Source organism: Ictidomys tridecemlineatus, chromosome 2 (genome assembly GCF_052094955.1).
Source record: "Ictidomys tridecemlineatus isolate mIctTri1 chromosome 2, mIctTri1.hap1, whole genome shotgun sequence".
Lineage (NCBI taxonomy): Eukaryota > Metazoa > Chordata > Mammalia > Rodentia > Sciuridae > Ictidomys > Ictidomys tridecemlineatus.
Window position 1 is genome coordinate 18,684,860 of NC_135478.1, and position 19,997 is coordinate 18,704,856.

Below are 19,997 nucleotides of genomic sequence, written 5' to 3' on the forward strand. Positions count from 1 at the left end.
TGTGTGTGTGTGTGTGGCCTAAGGGGATGTTGCTCAGTGGTCAATTCCCAGTCAATCCCCAGTACTGCAAAAAAATCATATTCTTGTCTTAGGAGGTGCCATTTAAATTGAACATGAAATGAAAACATGTTTCTATGCCCTTGAAAACGTGGGAGAGGAGCACTCCAGGCAGAGTGACCAACTGGGGGTGTAGCTCAGTGGTAGAGTGTTTGCATAGCATGCATGAGGCTCTGGGTTTAATCTCCAGAACCACAAAACAAAGCAACCACACAAAAATGTCAGGAAGAGGGAACGGTTGTTGCAAACACCTTGGGGAATGACCTGTTAGCTGACAGATAATGGAAGAGAGATGACTGTACCTGGATAGGAGTGACAGCTTCAGAGATGCTGTTGAGTAGGTAAGGGCCTGCTTTCCCAGGCCATGTGGACCAGGTTAATGAATCTGAGGTTGCATGGAGGAAACTGATTATGGGTCCAAATAGGTCAGTATTACAAGATTGCCTTTGAGAGAGGATGGTGGCCAGATTTGGACACTGTGGAGAATGGAAAGACATGAGTGGATTTACAAGGTATTTTGGAAAAAGAGTGAACTGGGCTTGCTGATGTTTTAGAGGTGGGAGGATGGAGAATAAGGGTAACTTATAGGTTTCCTGATGACTTGGAGATTGTTCATTTTTAAAATCAATAGAAAATGTTCTGTTTTAAAGCATTTTAAATGCTTATTTTTGGAGTCTGTGTCATCTCACTTTACTATTTCTACCCAGTTTTGTTGTTCTTAGAATTTGGCATATTTTTCTCCCTCCATTTTCAACCTTTTCTATTGTTTAGTTTTAGGTGAGTTACTTGCAAAACATCTCTCTCTTTCTGTGCCTCTTAATAAGGAAACATAATGTATTTACATACATTGTGATTAGTGAACAAGGATTTTGTGGCATTATATTAGTGTCTCTTATACCCCTTTCATTCCTTCCTGTGTGCCTCCTTTCCTGTTTGTTGATGCAGTGAAAAATCAAATGGGCAAAGCAGAAACAGGGAGGTGTATGGGCTAGATATACTGGGCCTTTCTAGCATTTCCTTTCCCTGTCCTATGTCAACCCTCTTCTACTGAGGGTCCTGGTTTAGGATACAGTGAGATAGCACCCTCTTCATGGCCTTTACCACCCATTCCTTGGGTGATTGTTTTTCATCCTCTGTAAGAATCTTGTTTTTTTGTGAGCATCCCTTATTTCCAAATGACACAACTGTGCCAATTGAGGGCCCTGGTTTAGGATACAGTGAGATAGCACTCTCTTCATGGCCTTTACCACCCATTCCTTGGGTGATTGTTTTTCATCCTCTGCAAGACTCTTGTTTTTTTTTGTGAGCATCCCTTATTTCCAAATGACACAACTGTGCCAAATCTTTTGGCTAGAATTAGGCAACATCAGCAACCACATACTGTAAAAGGAAAGATCTACATATGTAACGTTTTACCTCGAGCCCAGCCAGTGTTGTCCACCAGAGTCCACAACATGAAGAAGTTCTCTAAGGTAATTGTGGAAAATCAAGGCCACTTTGGAGAAGACCCTTGAGTGTGGTAAGAGTGAAAAACTGCAGTGAGCGCCAAAGGCTGTGCCTGCACCAGTGAGCTGCAGTGGGGAGAAGTACTGAGGAAAAAAGGTGTATGGGAAGGCCTCAGCCAGAGCAGAAACCTGACAAGGCACCAGAGAACCCATGCTGGGAAAAGACCTAAGAAATCAGTGAATCACTGCTTGGCCATCATCCCTGTGTGCTCCTTCCTGTTGTGGCTTCTGTGACATGATATATGAAAAATGATCCAGAGGAAGTCTTTCCCATGCCCACTGCTTTAGTGGCTTCTGTCTAAGAGGATATTCTGGTAGACAACAAGAGCAGAACTCAGGGTGAATACTCCCTCATCTTCAGTACTGTTTTAGTCAGCTTTTTTTTTTCTATGGTGACCAAAAGAACTAACAAGAACAATTTTAGAGGAATAAAAGTTTCTTGGGGGGCTCAGTTTCAGAGGTCTTAGTCCATAAACAGCTGACTCCATTGCTCTGGGCCCAAGGTGTGGCAGAACATCACAGTGGAAGGGTGTAGTGGAGGAAAGTGGTTCAGACATAGCCACCAGGAATCAGAAAGTGAGTTCTCAAACACCAGGGACAAATTATAAACCCCAAAGACACTTCCCCAATGACCCACCTCCTCCAGCCACACCCTGTCTATGATTACCACCCAGTTAATCTATAAGAGGGGGTTAGTTTTCATAACCCAACCATTTCCCCTCTAAACTTCCTTGCATTGTCTCACACATGAGCTTGGACACACCTAATATCTAAACCATAACAAGTATACACATAGAATTTCACTCCTGTGCATAGTTTCTGGCGTTTCCTAAGGCCTGAAATCTGTCCAAAGGATTTCCTATTGATGGAACCAACACATCCCTTCTCCCCTGAGTGACAGGTTGGTGGGTTGTAAGCATGGAACTGAGAGAAGCTTTCTCACACTTCCTAGATATATGGGGCTTCTGTGTGGTATGGATTTCCCTATGCCTCAGGAGAGATAAGCCACGGCCAAAGTTCATGAAGTATCAGCAAGCACCAGAACTTCTCTGCTGCAAGAGAAATTTCTAGGAGGGTCTGCCTGAAATCTGACCAGAAAGTCCTTCACAGGAACTTGCCAAAACTGTGCTTTTAGGGGTTTTCCTTCTTTTGTGCTGAAAGGGTATGTGGTATCTTCCCTTTAAAAATCGGTAGTTATTTTTTTTTCCTGCCTCTGGATTTATTTGTACTATAGCACAGGAGGACACCAGTTCCCATAGACAGAGGCTCAGGGGTCACACCAGTCCTTCTGTCCTTATACCCAGAGGATTTTTTTATGGAGCCTTTGCAGGGACCTGGGCACCCTTGGGGGCCTGGGCACCCTTGGGAACAGGAGCTGGAGCCGGAGCTGGAGCTGCAGCTGGAGCCGGAGCCGATGCTGGAGTTGCAGCCTGGGTCTTGGCTTGGGCTTTGGCCTTTGGCCGGCTGAGCCTGCGTTCCCTGGCCATGTGGGCAAGAGCACGCTTTGTGTGCTTGGGATGGGCTAGCAAGGCAAGGCGATCAAGCTTGCAGCTGGCACCCTTTGGCATCTTGGGCTTAACTTCCTTAGGCTTTGCAAGGGCCTTGATAGCCTCGGCACGTGCACTCAAGGCCTTGGCGTTGTTTGCCTGCATTTTTTTCAGGCCCTTCTTATTGTACTTCTTGGCAAAACGCATATTTCTCAGGAACTTGGTGTCTATCCCCTTAAGAGATTCATATCTTTGTGATCAGGGTTTCTTGATGCCATTTCTGTGCCATTTTCGGGACTGGTTGTGTGTGGTGTGGTTCTTAGACTTGGCCATGTCTGCACCCTGTAGTTTTCACTCTCCATAGCCACAGAATGGATCCCCCTGGCTTCCCCGCAGCCGGTACCCCAAGCTCCAACCCCCCAAGCTCCCGCCCCACATCCGCCCTTAAGCCGCGGATGGCACCAGATGCCGTTCAGACCAGTAGTTATTTTGGTTGTAGGAAAATCACATAAAGATCATGTAGCTTGTTATGGTTTAGATGTGGTGCCCCCCAAAAGCTCACATGTGAGGCAATTCAAGAAGGTTCTGTGGAGAATCAGATGTGACTGCGTTACTATTACTGTCCTTGATAGAGTCTGCCTGCAAACGGGATATTCTGTCAAGGTACAGATAGGTAACAGCGGACATGCTTGAAAATGAGGTGTCTGCTGTCCTTGGGAGGACTTGCCTGCAAATGGGATGTTCTGCCAAGTGGGCTAGGAGGGCGCTAAGAGAAAACTTTATTATCTGTTCTTAACAAGAGCAGAGCTCGGCATGCTCCAGGCCGAGAGTAGATTAGCCATGAGAAGCGGGTCACTTCTGATTAGAAAGTAACACTTCTATGTGCTATGTTTAATTAGCTGAAGGACCTGATTTATTGATGTTGGAAGGCTGCCTTCTTTGTTCACAATACTATAAAAAGATTGCTTGTATACAATAAAGCACTTTTTTTTCTGCTGCTGCTTTGCTTGCTCTGCTTCTTCTTTCTTTCTCATGCTGACCTGCAAGTGAAATACTGCAACAGGTTCAGAGGAGAAATGATTGGGTTATAAGAGTTTTAACCCAATCAGTGAATTAATCCCCCAATAGGGACTAACTGAGTAGTAATTAAAGTGGTAGGGTATGGCTGGAGGAGGTGGGAATTGGGACGTGGCTTTGGGGTATATATTTGTATCTGGTAAGTGGACTCTCTCTCTCTCTCTCTGCTTTCTGATCATTATGTGAGCTGCTTCCCTTGGCAACACTCTTCCACCATGATGTTCTGCCTCACCTTGAGCCCCGAGGAATGAATCTGGCCTGGTATGGACTAAAACCTCGTAAACCTGGAGCCCCTAAATAAACCTTTCCTCCTTTACAATTGTTCTGGTCGGGTCCTTTAATCACAGCAGGGAAAAAGCTGACTGAAACATAGGTTTATCCTTTGCCCAGACATTGCTTAAAAGCTACCTATTAAAAAGCTTCAAGATCCAAAGACAGCACACAGCTGAAAGATGACCATGGATATGATAATATTATATTATATATTATATCAATATATAATAATAATAATAATAAGTATTATTATTATTATGGTATTGGGGATCAACCCAGAGACTCAGGTATACTAGACAAACAGTACCACTAAGCTACCTTGAATCCTAAAATAATTTAAAAAATAGTTTGCCCACTCCAAGCATTAAACTCATTCACATTTCTCTGTCATAGTCAGGAATTTCAGAACTCTCAAATATAACACCAAAGTCTCTCCCTACTCTGGTCCACACTCTATTTTCTGCCTCCCATCCTCATTCTCTCGGGGCAAACTTGTTCTCAGGGAAGCTCATGCAAATGAAGTGAGATCTTTTCAGCATGTTCCTGTTGGAACCATTAATCATGCCTCTTGGTCATCCCTGCTCAATTAAGGCACTCACTTAGTGGAAAGCAGTGATCACTTTCTCTACCTTAGGCCACCTTTATAGGGTCTGAACTTTTTATGGATCTCCTGGTTCCTAACAATTGTTAATGTTGGTGGGAAAAGAAGAGATTGGTCTTTGTTTCTCCAAGTATAACACTTAGACCAGCAGCTCTCCATCACCTGGGAGCTTATTAGAAATGTGGCTCTTGGCCCATCCTTGTCCCATGGAACCATAATACTCTTTTTAGTAAGGTCTCCAGGTGATCTCTGTGTGCCTTAGAGTCTGAGAAGTCTTTTATTTGCAATTCCTGCTCCATCTCTAGGAGCTCTGACAGTTCCAAGGAAATTAATAATAATAATAATATAAAAGGGTTTCCATACTGACTTTTAGTCATGTATCACTTCCTCCCTGATGTGAGACCAGATTAGACCAACAACCAGGACATACCCAGATTGTTCCCCTCTCATGTCCAGACAAGTGCTAAATGGTTTCATTTCTCTAACCAGATTTATAAACTAATTCAGCAGGAAATAGCCAAATCAATCATTACCCCCAATCTCTCAAGTTGAGGAAAGAACAAGGGGGTAATTATAACAGGGCCCCCTTTTTAAAACCGTCCTTTGCTCCCCACTCCCTTATCCCTCTGTAATACATTTTACTGAACCTTCCTTAGGTTTTGTTTAACTAGCTGTAACTAGCTGCAGAAGGTCCAGGTCCATTGCAAAGTCTGGCCAGAGACAAGAAAGGAGACACAACCCTGGAAGATGAAGATTACACCCAGCACACAACCTTCCTATGCACTACATTTCCTTTTTTGTCCCCATAAAAGCCTAATCCCTCTAAAAATAGAGCTCTGAGGTTAAACTCACTCCATCCTATTCAGGGCTGACTTTGAATAAGCCTGATTTTTCTTTCTTTCTTCCTTCCATTCATTCATTTATTTATGGTCACTGGGAATTGAACTCAGGGGATTTATTACTGAGCTACATCTCCAGCCCTTTTAAATTTTTGAGACAGGGTTTTGCTAAGTTGCTTAGGGTCTGTCTCCTTACGTTGCTGAGGCTGGCCTTGAACTTGCAATCTTCCTACCTCAGGTTCCTGAGTCACTGGGATTACAGGCATGTGCCACCATGCCCAGTAACAAACCTGATTTATTCCATCAGCCTCCATATCCTGAATTTAGATCACTCTGAGTGGTGGATAGCATGAAAATTTGAATCTGGAAACACTAACACCAAGACCTAAGCAAATCCCTTGTCTTAACTCTTTCAAAAGTAACTTGAAGTAATTGGATTTTAACCCATCTCCTTTTTCTGTTGTTCTGTTTCCTTGTTCCTACCTTACAAAACACATTGTTTTGTCATGTCCAGTGGGAGCTGTTTATCTGTTTTATAGTACAGGACCCTGTCCTGATTCATCAATTCCAAGCAAAGCCAATTAGATTTTTACCTACATTTGTTATAATGTTAGCTTTTGACAGCTGTTGGAACATGAGAATGATTAAAACAGCTTGGAGTACAGGGGAGCCCCTATGGAACTGGACAGCTGCTCTTTACCAACCTGTACATGAACACTTTAAAAAATGGCAAGAATCAAAAAGGTTGTAACCATATGTACAAAGTGAACATTTTATTGCTTTGTACTTTGTTCTACAATTCAAAATGCCACACAAAGCCTTTCCAGGTCATAACCCAGGAAAACAGCCTGTTCTGATTTTCCAGTTTACCTTGGACCCTCATTCTATCTAGTACTTTGAATATACTCTTTGCTTTGATTTCTGGACATGGATTTTAGTTTTCTGTGGAAGTTTGCCCTTTAACCTATCTAGTCTTCCTTATTACCCTGCCTACATCCCTACCCCCGCAGCTTCTCTGATCTCAGCTAAGAGACATACCAACCCCCATTCTTCCTCCACAGGGAAATAGGACAGGAAGGATTTTATGGGGTGTTATAGTGGGTAGACCTAAGGATATGGCCTCAATGACTATCCAGTTTATTGACCCTATTTCCTTGGGCCACCCAAACCAGTGTGTGGGAGGCAGGATGCTAAGAACTCAGAAAAAGGCATCCAAAATAATAATAATAAACATGTATTAAAATCAGTCACTCAAATAACCCTATTAATTTTCAATATAGTATTTGTAACTATTTGCAATTTCCATGTGTCATTTCTTATCTGTTTTTTCCACGGAGGTGAAGTTTCTGTAATAGGTGATTGGGTGTCAGTGCTGGGAAAACAGTCACATGCTGCCTGAACACTGCTGAAGAGTTGCCTGCTAGGGCTTGGAACTCATCTTTACTAGGACAGCCTTGTTGGGGAATTTCCCTGGGGCGGGACAGTGGAGGCTTTCCTGGGCTTGCAATTCCTACTTTGACCCCCTACTTTGGCTCCCTAACTTTCCTGGGAGGAGAATGCGAAGTGAGCAGCAACCCAAAGCGAGGAGGGGCAAGGTGTTCTGCAGCACGCAGGCCCCCAGGTTGGCGGCGCCCAGCCCGGGAGGAGCCGAGACGTCTACCCTCCCGGTGTCCTAGAGAGGCGCGACGGCCCTGGCAGCGACACGCATGCGCGACGCGGCGGCGCGGTAGCCAAAAACCAGGACCCCGACCGCCTTCACTTGGCAGCTCGGCTGTGCGGGTTGGACGCCCGAGGGCGGCGGTCTTTAGCTGCTCCGGGAGGGGCCGCTCTGTGAGCCTCTGGGGTCGGCCTCCGGGTGTGGAGAATCTGGAGTCCGGTCTCTCCAGAGGTTCGCTCCCACACAAGTGTGCGCGAGGGCGTGGTCTATAGAAACGGTGAGAGAGCGCGGGTGGGTAGGTGAAGGGAAGTGGAGACCTGTAGTCTCCAGACAGCTTGACGTTAATCCTTTCGGCACCATTGTGCCTGATGTGGAACACCCATAAGAACTTATTAAAAAAAAAAAAAAATATATATATATATATATTAGATGGGCACAGTCTTTATTTTTATTTGTTAATTTTTATGTAGTGCTGAGGATCGAACCCAGAGCCTCATTCTTGCAAGGCAAGTGCTCTGCCACTGAGCTACATCTCCAGCCCCAAGAACTTTTTTTTTTTTTAAAATATTTTCTTAGTTGTAGGTGGTACACAATACCTTTTACCGTATTCATTTACTTTTTATGTGGTGCTGAGGATCAAACCCAGGGTCTCACACGTGCTAGGCCAGCGTTCTGCCACTGAGCTACTACCCTAGCCCCCAAATACAGTATATAATGTATAATATAAATATATAGTAACCTTATTACATTTAAAGGTAACATCAATTAATATATAAATTATATAATGTAATACATAATATTATATAATTCATATAATACATATATACACATTTAAGACACACACATATGTACATATATATTTAAGCTACATGTTATCATTTCCAACCTATTTTAATGTACCCTTGTCAATTTCGTTGAAATAGTCATAGAATTGAAAACCTGTGATTTAATGGGTTAAATACATGTGCAGGAGCATGTACACTCATGCATGATACATATATATATTTTACTTTTGGTACATATGCATTTTGATTATGGAATAGGGTCATGCTTCTGCTTTCTAAAAATTTGTGAGTAGTATTGTGATGAAGTATTTGATAAAATAAAACATACATGACATTTGCCATACAGAATCTACAAATTTATCCTTTTAACCACTTGTGGCATTAAGTACATTCATTTTTTTTTTTTTTTTGCAGTGCTGGGAATAAAATCCTGGGCATTGTGCATGGTAGCAAGTGAGAGAAGCTAGAAGTGTGAAAGCCATGAGAACCACTGAATTCATTGACAGAAAAGAAGGAAGCACTAGGCTAGACTTCCAAGAGTGTCCATGACATGGCAGAACAGGAAGACACCTGAACTTAAGGGACCAGAGACCTGAGGGGAAATCAGGCTTGGCTGGTGATAGGGAAGCCATGGCAGAGAGAACATCGTCAGAAACAGCTTCTTTCAGGAAGGTTAAAGAGAGTGCAGGCTAAGAGGAACACCCAGTTCTCAGTTTGATCAGGGACCTCCCATTATGCCCTTTAAGGAACAGTCACAGCACATGTGAGATAAAGCCCGTAGGAAGAAGGCCCAGAATCAGTGTATAGAGCTGCCTGTGTTCTCTTGAATCTTCTTCTTGGTAATATAATCCTTATGGGAGTCAAGGGCTGGGATTGGCCTACTTTCTTTCCTCTCTCAACTCAGCTTACATCTACAGTTGTGCCCTTTCCCACATGGGGAACTCAAGAAACCAAGCAGCAGCTCCTGTGCTTCAGATGATCAGTATATTAGTCAGCTTTCCATTTCTGTAACTGCCTGAAGAAATGAAATTAAAGGAAGAAAGACTTAAAGGCTCATAGTATCAAAGGTTTCAGTACATGACCACTTGGCTATGTTGTTCACAGGAATGTGATGAGGAAGACAGAACATCATGGCGGGAAGCATGTGGTGGAATAAAGGTGATCATCTCATGGTGGCCCAGAAGCAGCAAAAATAAGAAGGGGCCGAGAATAAAATATATTCTTAAGTGTGTGCCCTTAGTGACATCTCTTTTCCAAATAGGTCCATATCTCCTAAAGTTTGTAGTATTTTGCAATTGCCCATTAAACAATGAATCCATAAGTACATGAATCTACTAATAAGTACATGAATCTACTAATGTCAGAGCCCTTATGATTCAATTACCTCCCAAAGGCCCCACCTCTGAACACTAATGCATGGGGGACCAAGCCTTCAACACATGAACTTTTTGGGGAAATAAGATCCCAGTAATAACAGTGAGGCCCCAGATGAGCATGGATTTTTCTTTTCTTTTTTTTATTTTCCCCCGAATTCCCATGTCTATGATCCAAATGTGACTGGAGCTTACCTATGGGTCTCTGCCCTGAGGCAGCTCCTGAGGCTCATGCCTAAATGCTTCCCCTAGAGCTGGGTCCCTATTCACAGTTAATGGACTCTATTTTGTCCTGGATTTTCCATTTCTTTTTTTTACCCCTGTTTTGCAGTACCAGGGATTGTTCCCAGGGCCTCATGCTTGCTAGGCAAGTGTTTTACCATAGACTTATCCTTTAAGTTATCAAGAGACTGTACCCTGTGCCCTGTGCACCCTTTATGACTCTGCCCTTCAGGCTGGGACTGTTCTTGAGTGGTAGAAACTTGTCATTTCAGGAGACTAAGTTCTGTAGATTATGTACAGAAAAAGTGGAAAGGCTCTGCCCTCAGGCAGAGAGCCCTGTACCAGAACAGGATGATAGGAAGTTATTATAGCATGGTCTCATTGGGTAATGATTCTCTTAGAGTTCATTCTGTATATTTTTCCCACTATGTTTCCCCCCACTTTTTATTATAAAAATTTCCAAAGTAGAACAGTATATACCGAACCTCTCTGCACCCATACCCAGCTTTAACAATGATGAGCATTTCCTTTACTTCACAATTGATGGGACATATGGTACCTAGTTTGAGTTTTCTAGATTGTAAGGAATTGAGAATCACTTAGTCTATGGTAGTAAGGAGCTATGTGTTTTAAGGCTACAGTAACAGGAACCCAGAACAAACCAATCAGCTAGACCAGACTAGGAAACAGAGCCTCAAAGAGAATGAGCCACAACCAGGACAGCCCAGGAGCCTCAGCAGCACAAGCAAATGAATTTTATGCCAGTATTCCAGTGTGACTGAAACACAGCTACTCCCTGTTCCAACTGTTACCCTTTCTTTACTCTGAAACTTGTATCTCCATCATAGTTCCTTCTCAATTCTGTTTTTGGTTTTCCTCATACATTCGTCTTATTGTGGCTTCAAATGGTTTGACTTGGTTCCATGTTTCATTTCAGCTTTAGGTCTCACTCATAATTGCTATTGTTTTGCCAAGTTTTCAGGTCAGAATTTACTTAGAGAAGGGTTCTAAATGCTATAGCTATTAAATATCATCTGTATTTTGGTAGTGTCCTGCTGAGGCCACAACAGAAACTAATGACTAACCTAAAGACAAATTACAGTTGGGTCTAGTGCCTAGCTCTCGCCCAGTCACCTCATGTGATGCTCAGGGTCACCTGACTCAAAGTGTGGCTGCTTGGGCTTCCCTGTCTGCAAAGACTGGGAAAGGGCAGGTTCTGAGATTGACAAACTTACAACAGTGGCCATCTTGACAAACTTACAACAGTGGCCATCTTGACAAAGGGTGGACATGAGAGTCATTGAGCTTTTAACTTTTAATTTTCCATATGGTAATGATGTGATGCCCTGGCCTTGGTTAAGACATGATTGAAAGTAACCAGTGTTGTAGTTTTTAGTGATAACTGACTACTCTGCTTTTTACTGTACAGATTTTGTATTCCAGAATTAAAAATTTCAGGGAAATACTTATCTGTCTAGTTTCTTTCTTATTCTAGAGAATCAAGATTCCATTCAAGGCGTAGTGGCTCACACCTCTAATCCCAGTAGCTTGGGAGGCTGAGATAGGAGAATCATGAGTTCAAAGCAAGCCTCATCACCAATGAGGCATTAAGCAACTCAGTTTTACCCTGTCTCTATATAAAATACAAACTAGGGCTGGGGATGTGGCTCAGTGATTCAGTGTCCCTGGGTTCAATCCCAGGTACAAAAAAAATCCCCAAACATATTTAATTCAAACTTCAAATAATTGATGCTCTCTATATTTCTTTTTCTAATGCCAGAGATTGAACTCAGGGCCTTCTCACACATGCAAGGCAGGTGAGCTTCCACTGAGCTACATCCCTAGGTTTTTAGAGGAGTACATAACTGACTCCTATAGTGCAATGCCCTGGGTACCTATGGTATTCCCACTTTTTGGCTCTGCTATTCTTTTCAACACTGTTGAAAAGTATGTTCACATCTTGTCACTTTTCTGTCATACAAGATCTCTCCTTTTTAAACATTTTCCTAGTCATATCCTTACAATATAATCTCTCATCAACACACATCTTTGCTGTTTCTCTTTCTTGTATTTAAAATGAGGTGTTTGCCAGCTTTCTTTCTCCCAACATCTTTTCTGAGAAGCATGGAACCATACAATGTCATGTTTAGAAAGGAACATAGAATTCATCATTTTAATATTGAGATGGTATGACTTCTAGAAGATTGCATCATGCTTTGCCACCTGGGCCCCTACTTTCTGATTGTGTAATTATCTGTTCTGGCTCAACATCTTTCTGTCCTGGTATCTCCTTTTCTACCTCCTCCACTGACCATCTTCCTCCTCTTTGTTTTTCTATCCTGAAGAAAAAAAACCCTGATATATTTTCTATTTTCTCTCCCCTTCTCAATGTGTTCTTTTATTCCTTAACCTTATGATATATTATATGACTCTTGGTTCTGTTTCCAGAACAGGACATGAAGTGAGTAAAGGTTATTTTCTTCTTTCTTTTGGCAGCAGGTGAGAACAGGATGGAGAGTTCTGAATTCACTCCAAAGCAGACCATTTCTAAAGGATCAGAGTCATCTGATAGGTCACCAGGGGGACTCTTTGGGGTGACTTCTATGGGACCAGAAGTTGAAGATGTCTGTGAAGATACTTTGAGGAAGCTGGAAGGGCAGCCCTCAGATGAAGAGGGGAACAGTTTGGAAATCAATTTTTTGGAGATAACAGATGAGGATAAGAACTCCACAAAAGACAGATGTGAGGATTATAAGGAAGTAGGGGAACATCCAAATCTGTCCCCCAGTCCTGAGGAATATCAAGGAGTCCCAAAGGGACAGAAATTCTTTCAGTGTGATGAATGTGGCAAAGTGTTCAATTGGAGTTCACACCTCATTGGTCACCAGAGAATCCACACTGGAGAGAAACCCTATGAGTGTAATGAGTGTGGTAAGACCTTCAGGCAGACCTCCCAGCTAATCGTTCACCTCAGAACTCACACTGGGGAAAAACCCTATGAATGCAGTGAGTGTGGGAAGACGTATCGACACAGCTCCCATCTCATTCAACACCAGAGACTTCATAATGGGGAGAAACCTTATAAATGTAATGAATGTGCAAAAGCTTTTAATCAGAGTTCCAAACTATTTGATCACCAGAGAACCCATACTGGGGAGAAACCTTATGAATGCAAGGAATGTGGGGCAGCTTTTAGTCGGAGTAAAAATCTTGTCCGACATCAGGTTCTTCACACTGGTAAGAAACCTTACAAGTGTACTGAGTGTGGGAAAGCTTTCTGTTCCAACAGAAGTCTTATTGACCATCAGAGGATCCACACTGGAGAGAAGCCTTATGAATGTAATGAATGTGGCAAGGCCTTTAGTCGGAGTAAATGTCTTATTCGACATCAGAGCCTCCACACTGGGGAGAAACCATACAAATGCAGTGAATGTGGGAAAGCCTTCAGTCAGATTTGTCAGCTTGTTGACCATGAACGAATTCATACTGGAGAAAAGCCCTTTGAATGTAGTGAGTGTGGTAAGGCTTTCAGTCTGAGTAAGTGCCTTATTCGGCACCAGAGGCTTCACACAGGTGAAAAACCCTATAAATGCAATGAGTGTGGAAAATCCTTCAATCAAAATTCATACCTCATTATACACCAGAGAATCCACACTGGTGAGAAGCCCTATGAATGTCATGAGTGTGGGAAGGTGTTCAGTTACAGCTCTAGCCTTATGGTACATCAGAGAACCCATACTGGGGAAAAGCCCTACAAATGCAATGATTGTGGGAAAGCCTTTAGTGACAGTTCACAGCTTATTGTGCACCAGAGAGTTCACACTGGAGAGAAACCTTATGAATGTATTGAGTGTGGGAAAGCTTTTAGTCAGCATTCCACTTTTAATCACCACCAGCGAACTCACACTGGTGAGAAACCCTCAGGTCTGCCTCACTCAGCATCATAAGGCATGGTTTTCTGAGACAGAGAACAAGGGACTTTGCATGAAGGTTTCTTTAAGAAGGATGTTCACCCTGATCTCCTGTTAGAACCATTAAGCAAAGCAGACCATTGTCTATTGTTTTCCAGTTGGTCACTAAGGTGGAAGAAACTTAGTGTGATTCTTCCCTACATTAGGAAAGAAAGGTCTAGGCATTTAATTTACTTATAGATTGGCTTTTTTCTTCCTTCCTTTTTCCTATTTTAAAATTTATCTCATTTGTTAATATGTATCTCATAATCAAATTGTGTGTCAACAGGAATGTTTATGTCTTCTGTGTTTTATTACAGCTACTCAATTTCACTACATAAAGTCATTCCACGATATTGTTCCACAGAGCATTTTTATGGTCATTTATAAGTCATTCTATCAGTTTGTTCTTTCCTAGTCCTTGCTATGGCCCTCCACATCCATGTTTTATATTATAATATATATTCACTCATCTCTTGTGTTTTCTTCCTATTTGGTAATCTGGTTTCCTTGTATTTATTGTTCAAAGTCCATCTCATCTCTGAAAGACTTTTTTCTTCAAATGCTTCTGGATTTCTTTTAAACTTATGATTAGATCACAATTCTTTTAAATTAACTGATGCTGCAATGTACAACTGTTGTTAAGTTACCTTACAAATTGCTCTCAAAATATATGAGTATACTCCTTACCAACTTTTCAGGTTTTTGAGATTGGGTGTGGTATCTATTGGTTTTTGCAAAAACATACTATGTTGAGCACTAGTTCTTAAAAACATTTTAAAACCCAACTCCCAAATCTAACCTTCTTTAATGTGGGTGCAGTCTCTCCCTTCCTTACATATACTGGACTGAGATTTTTAAAAATGGAAGTGCTCATGCATGAGGCCCTGAGTATACTCCCCAGAATACAATAACAAAAAAGTATCCATTTCAGAATCTAAAAAAATTACTGAATTCAAAACAAAATTGGGACTATGTCATTTATTAGTATGTATTTATTTTTTTATTCTATTTTCCTTTAAATGATAGGACTTTTTTTTTGGTGGGGCAGCCAAGAAATGAGCTCCCTGATCCCAAGGAACAACCAGGTGCTATATGAGCTTATGGATCTAGCCCTTCACCCTGAGTTAGACGTTTCTGGTCACATCTTCAGTAGAACTATCTGCCTGTTTAATATTATAATTTTACCTCCTAGTCCTTGTCTGTGCATCCTCTACCACACTAAATCTCTGGCAGTGGGAACCAACATTATTCATAACTTTTCCCACATCACCAATTGGGTGTATAGTCCAGCAGAAATGAATCTCTTGTATTCCTGAGAAAGCCCAGGCATTTGGATGGAGGGAAAATAGCTGTGACTTTAAAAGCCATACTTCCTTTCTTTGTTCATCGTTAGTATGACTTTACCACTACTACTATTATTATATATATATATATGTATATATATATTTAGTTGTAGGTGGACACAGTACTTTTATTTTTATGTGGTGCTGAGGATTAAATCCATGCATGCCAGCCAGGTGAGTGCTATACCACTAAGCCCTAGCCCAAGCCCCTTATTATTATTATTGTCATCATTACTATTTTGTAGTACTGGGAATTGAACCTAGCAGTGCTCTATCATTCAGCTGCATCCCTAAATCTTTTACTTTTTATTTTGAGACAGGGTCTCACTAAGTTGCTGAGGCTGGAAACTTTCTGTCCTCCTGCCTCAGCCTCCCTCCCCAGTTGCTGGGATTACAGAAATGTGCCACCATGCCCAGTGCTAAGTATTATTTATTTATTTATTGTTGTTGTTGTTGTTGCAGTTGGACACAATACCTTTATTTTACTCATTTATTTTTATGAGGTACTGAGGATCAAACCCAGAGCTTCACTCACGCTAGGTGAGCACTCTACTGCTGAGCCACAACCCTAGCCCCCTAAGTATCATTTTTTAAAAAATTTTATCAGGATCCAGTTACCTTGCAAAATTATTTTTAGTTTTAGTGGTTTTTCAGTTTCTAGGTAGTTACATAATAAATAATGATTTGTTTATATCAGCTTCCAATCTTATGCCACTTATGTTTACATCAGCAAGAAGTTTTTAAATATGTAGCAGATATTGCTTGTCTTTTTTTAAACTCAGGGGTGGGGGAAATTCTTAGTGTTTTGTTTTATATGGTGTTCATTATTGGGTTCTGATAAATATTCTGTTGTACTTAGGAAGTTTTCGTTTCTTCCTGCCTTTGGAAGAAGCAGTGTCGTGGTTAAGTGCATAAATGTTGTACCCAGCATCCTGATTCACCTTACTACACCAGACTTTTATGCATTGACCCTGGCCAAGTCACTTAGCTTTTTTGTATTTCAGTTCTTCCATCTATAAAATGGAGCTACCTCACAGGTTTTAGAGATTAAATAAGTTAATATGTATAAGATATTTGAAATAGTGCTTGATACATGGTGTGTACTGTAGCAATTACTTGGTTGCTAAGTTTTGTGAAGTTTTTTTAAATTGTAATTTTATGGTCTATGTCATTTTAAATTCATTTTGTTGACAAGTTTCCAAATAATTGAAATCTCCTCATACTTCTTGAATAAAAAAGATTTGTTCATAATGAATTTTTTTCTTTTTTTGTCAAGTACAGAACTAGATCAAACCTGGTGATATTTTGCTAGCTTTTGCAAAATGAATTTGGAAGATTTGTGAGTTTTTTTAATCACTTAAAATTTGTATAACATGGATTGAAACATTGTTAGAAATAACTTGGGCCTAAATGTTCTTCAACATGGGTGGAGGTTGGATATATCTTAGCAATGGTTTTTAGTCCAGTGAAACTTCCATGGTAAAATACTATGGACTGGGTGGGTAATAGCAGACAATTACTTCTCAAGGACATTCTGTGAGTTTGAAAGTCCAGCATCAATGTGCCAGCGTGATTGAGTGTTGATGAAGTCTCTTCCTAGTTTACAAATGGCCAACTTCTTGCTGTGTCCTTACATGTGAGAATACTAAGAGTCCAGATTTTTCTTTCACTTCTCTTAAGGACATTAATCTAAAGACATTAATCCCATCACAAGGGCCAAATCCTCATGATCTAAACCCAGTAAGGTCTTACCTCCAAATGTATCACATTTTTTGTATTAGGGCTTCAACATACACATTCATAACACTCCACTTTGTCCCCAACATTCATGTCCTTTTACGTACAATACAATTATTCCATCCTACCATCCCCTAAAGTCTTATTTCAGTATCTGCTCTACTGTCTTAAATCCAAACAGTATACCATAGTGGCATGGCCACATCAATGTTTAAAGCAGCTCAACTCACGATAGCTAAGCTATGGAAGCAATCTAGATGCCCTTCAACAAATGAATGTATAAGTAAACTATGGTTTATATACACAATGGAATATTACTTGGCCATAAAGAAGAATTAAATTATGGCATTTATCAGTAAATGTATAGAACTAGAGACCATCATGCTAAAGTGAAATAAGCCAATCCCCCAAAACCAAAGGCTGAATGTTCTCTCTGATATGTGGATGCTAATACACAGTAAGGGGTTGTGGGAAGAATAGAAGCTCATTAGATTAGACTAAGTGGAATAAAGGGAAGGGAGGGGGAGTGGGAGCAAGAAAGCCAGTAGAATTAATCAGATATAAATTTCCTATGTTCATATGTGAATGCACAACCAGTGTAACTCCACATCAAGTACAACCACAAGAATGGGAAGTTACACTTCATGTATGTATAATATGTCAAATACAATCTACTGTCATATATATCTAAAACACCAAGTTAAAATTAATTAATTTTAAAAAGGGATGGGATTGTAGCTCAGTGATAGAGAAACCCTATGTTCAATCCCAGTACCACACACACACATACACAAAGAAAACTTAAAAATAAATAAAAACATACTATCATTAACATTAGCACCTCCCCCCAAAATGAAATACTTAGATATAAATCTAACAAAAATATGTACAAGGTCTCCATGAAGAAAACTATAAAACTGATGAAAAATAAGATAACTAAATAAATTCAGAGATTAAGATTTAGGTGTTCACAAATTAGAAGATTCAACATTGTTTCTGGGCATGGTGGCCCATGTCTATAATTCCAGTGAAATGAGCTGGGGATGCCACTCAGTGATAGGGTGCTTGCTTATCATGTGCAAGGCCAAGGGTTCAATCCCTGTACCATATATTTAAATAAATAATAGTAGAAGATTCAACATTATTAAGATGTCACTTCTTGGGGGTTGTGGCTCAGTGGTCTAGTGCTTGCCTAGCACATTCGGGGTGCTGGGTTCAATCCTCAGCACAACATAAAAATAAAATAAAGGTATTGTGTCCAACTACAAATAAAAAAAACAAAATGTGTAAAAAAAGAAGTCACTTCTTCATAAGTTGATCTACAGATTCTGTGCAATATTTATCAGATCCCAGCAAGTTGTGTTGTGGATACTGACAAACTGATTCTAAAGTTTATTTTGAGATGCAAGAAACCCTTAGTAGATGACTCAGTATCAAAGTAGAAGAACAAAGAGGACTGACAAATGCAGAGTCAGTATGAAGCTACAGTAATCAAGGCCATGTGATACTGGATAAATAACAGACAACTAGATCCATGGATCAGAATGGAGAGCCCAGAAATAGGTGTACATGAATATAGCCAACTGATGTATGACAAAGGAACAAAGGCAATATAATGGAGCTAAGTAGTCTTTGCAATAAATGATGCTGAAACACCTGCACATCCACATGCCAATAATAATAACAATCTACACTCAGATCTTACACTCTTCACAAAAAATAAATCAAAATGGATCCTACAACTGAATGTAATATGCCAAACTATCAAACTACTAGAAGATATCATAGCAGAATATCAAGGTGACCTTGGGTGTGGTGATGACTTTTCAGATACAACAAGAAAGACATAATCCATGAAAGAAATAATTTCATGGATTGAAATAAGCTGGATTTGCAAAAAGGAAAAACTTCTGCTCTGTAAAAGACATGGTCAAAAGAATGAGAAGACAAGTGCCAAATTGGGAGATAATATTTGCAAAAACCATATCTCATAAAGAACTATTATTGAAAAGATACAAAGAACACTTCTAACTAATGATAAGAAATGAATAAACTTTATTTAAAAAATGAACAAAAGACCTGACTGGGCACCTCTCCAAAGAAGATATAATGATGGCCAGTAAGCATATGAAAAGATGTTCAACATCATAAGTTGTTAGAGAATTATTAAACAACAAAATGAGTTACCATCCTATGTCATTTGAATGACTAAAGTCCCGAACAATGACGACACCATTTTTTGGGGTGAGGTACTAGGGATTGAACCCAGAATGTTTAACCACTGAGCCACATCCCCAACCCCTTTCTTTAAATACATTTTTTTAGTTATAGATAAGCACAATACCTTGATTTATTTTATGTAGTGCTGAGGATCAAACCCAGTGCCTCACATGTGCAAGGCAAGCGCTCCACCACTGAGCCACAACCCCAGCCCCCAGCCCTTTTCTATACTTTATTTAGAAACAGGGTCTTGCTGAGTTGCTTAGGACCTCATTAAGATGATGAGGCTGGCTTTGAACTCACAATCCTCCTGCCTCAGCCTCCCCAGCCACTGCGCCCAGGTGATAACCCCCAATATGGATGAGGATATAAGCAACAAGAGCTCTCCTTCACTACTGGTGGGAATGCAAAACAGGATAGCAATTTGGGAGTTGGAATGCAACATAGTATAGACAGTTTGGTAGTTTCTTATGATACTAAACAACACTGTTTCCATGCCATCCAGCAATTGTACTCCTCAGTCTTTACCTAAATGAATCAAAAACTCACGTCCAAACAAAAATCTGCCCATAAATGTTTAAAAGTAGCTTTATTTATATTTTCCCCAACTTAGAGCCAACCAAGATATCCTTCAATAGGTGAATGGTCAAATAAACTGTGGTAATCCAGACAATAGGAAATGAATTATCAAGCCCTGAGAAAACATGGAGGAAATTTAAATGAAGACCACTAAGTGAAAGAAGCCAACTTGGCAAAGATACATGCCGTATGATCCCAACTACATGACATTCTGGAAAAGACAAAACTATGGGGATAGTAAAAAGATCAGTGGTTACCATGGGATAGAGAAGAAAGTGGAATGAATAGG

General features: G+C 40.6%; 1 protein-coding gene and 1 pseudogene across 2 annotated transcripts; one reads left to right on the top strand and one right to left on the bottom strand.

Moving 5' to 3' along the window:
- Positions 1 to 2,756: 2,756 nt before the first annotated feature.
- Positions 2,757 to 3,463, bottom strand: LOC101974241 (large ribosomal subunit protein eL29-like; annotated as a pseudogene).
- A 3,965-nt stretch (positions 3,464 to 7,428) lies between these two features.
- On the top strand, positions 7,429 to 16,427 carry LOC101960144 (uncharacterized). 2 transcript variants are annotated; one of them, XR_005735886.2, is made up of 2 exons: positions 7,429 to 7,773; positions 9,386 to 9,512. XR_005735886.2 is itself a non-coding variant. In XM_021735014.3 (2 exons), exon 2 carries the CDS (start codon positions 12,387 to 12,389, stop codon positions 13,821 to 13,823), a length of 1,437 nt encoding a protein of 478 aa, XP_021590689.2. In that variant the 5' UTR covers positions 7,557 to 7,773; positions 12,373 to 12,386; the 3' UTR covers positions 13,824 to 16,427. The 2 variants fall into 2 exon arrangements, 1 of the variants encoding a protein (XP_021590689.2); XM_021735014.3 differs by lacking the exon at positions 9,386 to 9,512 and adding an exon at positions 12,373 to 16,427 and having other exon boundaries at positions 7,557 to 7,773.
- Positions 16,428 to 19,997: the final 3,570 nt, after the last annotated feature.

Coding starts and splice junctions, on each gene's coding strand:
- LOC101960144 (XM_021735014.3), top strand. CDS start 12,387: ATGGAGAGTTCTGAATTCACTCCAAAGCAGACCATTTCTAAAGGATCA.